This window comes from Pediculus humanus, genomic scaffold (assembly GCF_000006295.1).
Source record: "Pediculus humanus corporis 1103172107566 genomic scaffold, whole genome shotgun sequence".
NCBI lineage: Eukaryota > Metazoa > Arthropoda > Insecta > Psocodea > Pediculidae > Pediculus > Pediculus humanus.
Window position 1 is genome coordinate 9,724 of NW_002987181.1, and position 3,561 is coordinate 13,284.

At 22.5% G+C, this 3,561-nt stretch overlaps 1 protein-coding gene across 1 annotated transcript; it reads left to right on the top strand.

The window, feature by feature from the left end:
* Window positions 1-2,839: 2,839 nt before the first annotated feature.
* Phum_PHUM218760 (uncharacterized protein) lies at window positions 2,840-3,250 on the top strand (the record flags this gene model as incomplete). The annotated part of the gene is made up of 2 exons (XM_002425704.1): window positions 2,840-3,101; window positions 3,216-3,250. 2 exons carry the CDS (start codon window positions 2,840-2,842, stop codon window positions 3,248-3,250), a joined length of 297 nt encoding a protein of 98 aa, XP_002425749.1.
* Window positions 3,251-3,561: the final 311 nt, after the last annotated feature.

Here is a 3,561-nt window from a genome sequence, read left to right on the forward strand (position 1 = left end):
TCTATATATGATAGCTAACATTCAATTCGTGTGTATAAAAATCTGTTATCAATGTTATCACACTCTATCACAAATTTAGAGGTTCTACCAAATTTAAATTAACTTCAATGGGTAATATATTTCTTATTAAATGTTCATTTCTCCCTAGATAAAACTTTTAAAAATGTTTTTTATCAATTTTTTTTTTTTTTTAAATTATATATAAATATGAATAGACTCTAAAAAAAGAAAATAATAAATTCTTGTATAAGTCTGATAAACTTTTGCCAATAATAACAAAATATATTTATTAAAATAACAAATTTATTAATAAATTTGATAAATTAATAAATTCGTCTTATCGTTAATCAAACGTTTAAAACCATCATAAACTATTTATTTATTTATTTTAATTTAAATTCGACTGAATATTTAATAAATAAACGTTTTTTTTTTTTTTATAAATATTATACGAATTTTCTTTTTGTTTTGTCTTGACTAAACTTTATTATTATTATTACTGATTGATTGTTTGTTGTTTGTTAGTGTAATTAAAATCGTTTGTTTTAAAATTAAATTTTTTAAAAATTCTATTACTCGATGTTTTAAGTATATTGTTCGTTAATTTTTTTTTATGTAATTAATTGTTAGAATTTAAAAAAAAAAAATTATTGTCGTTGTTAATTATTTATAATAAATAAATAATTTATTATTAATAATTATGATGTTAATAATATTTAAAAAAATTATTTATAACCTGAATTGAAATTAAATTTTAAATTAATTTGTGACTAACGATTTTTTTTTTTTTGAAATAAAAATGGCGGACTTAAAGCAGTTACGTTTCATTGACCTACGTTAAGCTATATTTAATAAACTTGATAAAGTTTTATTTTTAATTTTAAAAATGAAAAATTTTAATAATAATAATAATAATAATGAATTGAGTAGTGAACGTTCATTTTACTAAATTTGTCTGACCAGTCATTTAAAATAAAATTATGTAAAAGGGTTATGATTTTAGGTTCGAAAATAAAACAAATGGAAACAAATAATAAAGTTTAAAGATTTCAAAATATGAATTGCAAATTTTCCTGTTGGATTTTAACACGCCAATCCTCAACACGATTTTTTTTTACCTGTTTGTTTTATATACCCCTAACCCCTCCACCCCCCGGGAAAAATAATTAAAAGAAAATTTTTTTTTTTTTGAAATTTATTTTCTTTTTGTTTAAATATATAAAATTAAATTTAAAATAATTTTTAAAAAAAATTTTTTCGTTTATGTCAACCGAGAAAAAGGAAAAAAGTCAGGTTTTTCATCAAAAAATTTAATTTTTCCACGACCTTGAAACGTGAAAATGTAAACAAAATAAAAATTTTCCGACTTGATTTTAACATCGTATAAATAATTCTTTATACAAAATCAACATTTTCCGATCGTATCTTTGAAAAAAATATCATTTAATACAAAATAATAATAATAATAATAAAATTTCGGGAAGGGAGGGGTGGGAGAGCGAGAAAGGGGGGAAATTAATCGTATTCGCACCGCAATTTTTTTTTTTTTTTCGAGGTAGGGAGGGAGGGAGGGAGGGCAAGAACCTGAGAAGTATAAAAAAAAAAACTTTTCGAATGCTTACTACACCTCCGTGTTTTTTTTAAACAAAAATAATAATTATTATTTTTTTTATTCGGAGAAACTTTTCTTTTTTACATAAAATCCAAGAGTTAACAATTATCAATTTTTTTTTTGGAAAATATGGTAATTTGGTTGAATTAGAAAAAGAAAAGAAAAAAAAAAAGAAAAAGGTAAGAATTATAGAAAATAAAAATAAAAAAAAGAAAGAAAGAAAAAGAAAAAAAAAAGGTTAATAGCCTGCGAAATGTTTTCCCTTCGGAATAATAAATTGGTCACCGCATGTGTGATTTTTGTTATATAAAAAAAAAAAATCATAATAATAATAATAATAATAATAATAATAATAATAATAATAATAATAATAATAATAATAATAATAATAATAATAATAATAGAATTTCAAGGGAAAAGAAATTAAATTTTCTTTCGTCCTCCCCCCCTCTTTCTTATGACCGTGAAAAATTTTGAAATTTCTTCTTTTTTGTTTTGCACTTTTCTTTTCTTTTAAATTTTGTAAAATTATTTAAGATTGTGCGTGTGTGCGTGTGTGCGTGTGCGTTTGTTTTCAAACGAATTTAATAATATTACACACACGCACACATGCACTATTCGACAGTTATTTATACGTAAATCAAATCGATATTCAATAATCAATAATAATTTTTGTTAATTAAATAAATTGTTTTTAACAAATCAATAATATTTCGATATTAATAATAATAATAATAATAATACAGAGATTTTCGTCCCTTTTTTTTTTTTAAGTTTAACGTAACGTATGACGATTTGGAAAAACAAAAAAAAAAAAAAAAAGAATAAAAAATAATAATAATAAATTTATAAATGTTATGACCCCCTAAATAACTAACCAAAGGCTAGTTTCACCTTAGAACCTTCAACTTTTTTTTTTTTTTTCTATAATGCGCAATCGTGAAAAAAAAAAATTCTTTTTAAATATTCAAAAAAAAAAAAAAAAAGGGAAAAAAAAAGTTTTTATTGATGTGAGTAAACACGAAAGGAGTTCGAAGTGGACGACGACGGTACAATTTTTTTTTTTTTTTTTTACATTTAAGTCAGTCATTTATTACCGATGGATGAATCTTTGAAAATTTTAAATAAATAAAATAATTTTCTTTTTTTTCGTCTGAAGAATAATTAATTATTTTCGAACGGTTTTTTTTTTTTTTTTGGACAAAAAGGACTTTATTTAAAAAAAAAATGGGTTGTGCAAGCAGTGCGGCATTACCTTTTCTAACAACAAAAGGAAATCAGAACGAAGGTTTGGAAACGACGAGCGTTAACGGTAAACAACACGCTTACGATTTGCAATCAATTAATAACGAATTAAATGAAAATGTTAAAAATGGTAGCGAATCTTACATATCGGAAAAAATAAAAGGAGTTGTCGATTCTTCGGCTGTTCAAGGAGTTATTGGTAATGTTGAAAAAACAAAAGAAGAAATTTACAGTCAGGTCAAAGGTGGGTCGAAAATTTTTCACTTTATTATTACCCTGCGAAAATTAACCGTAAGGTAAACATATTTATCGTGTGCTAAACCTTTTGTTTTTTTTTTTTTTTTTGACAAAAATTAAGGTTTAAAAGAGTATCAAGTAACGAAAAGTGTTTAAATTAACAAAAGTGATGAAATAAATTTAAAAAGTTAATTACAAGTTTAATTTTCGCGGGAAAACGTAATACATGTTACATTAAAATAATAATAATAATTATTATTATTATTATTTCAAAAGATTTATTTAACTTGAAAGAAATTTTTTTGCTTTTTTTTTTATTGCGACGTAAAGCGAGCGTTTGAAAACGCCTTCAAAAACATGTTTAGATTATTTTCCTTACACGGAGGAGTAATAAATAGTATAATTATAAAAAATAAAAATTTTTAGAGAAAGGAAAATTTTCTAAAAGTTCAAAAACAAAAAAAAAA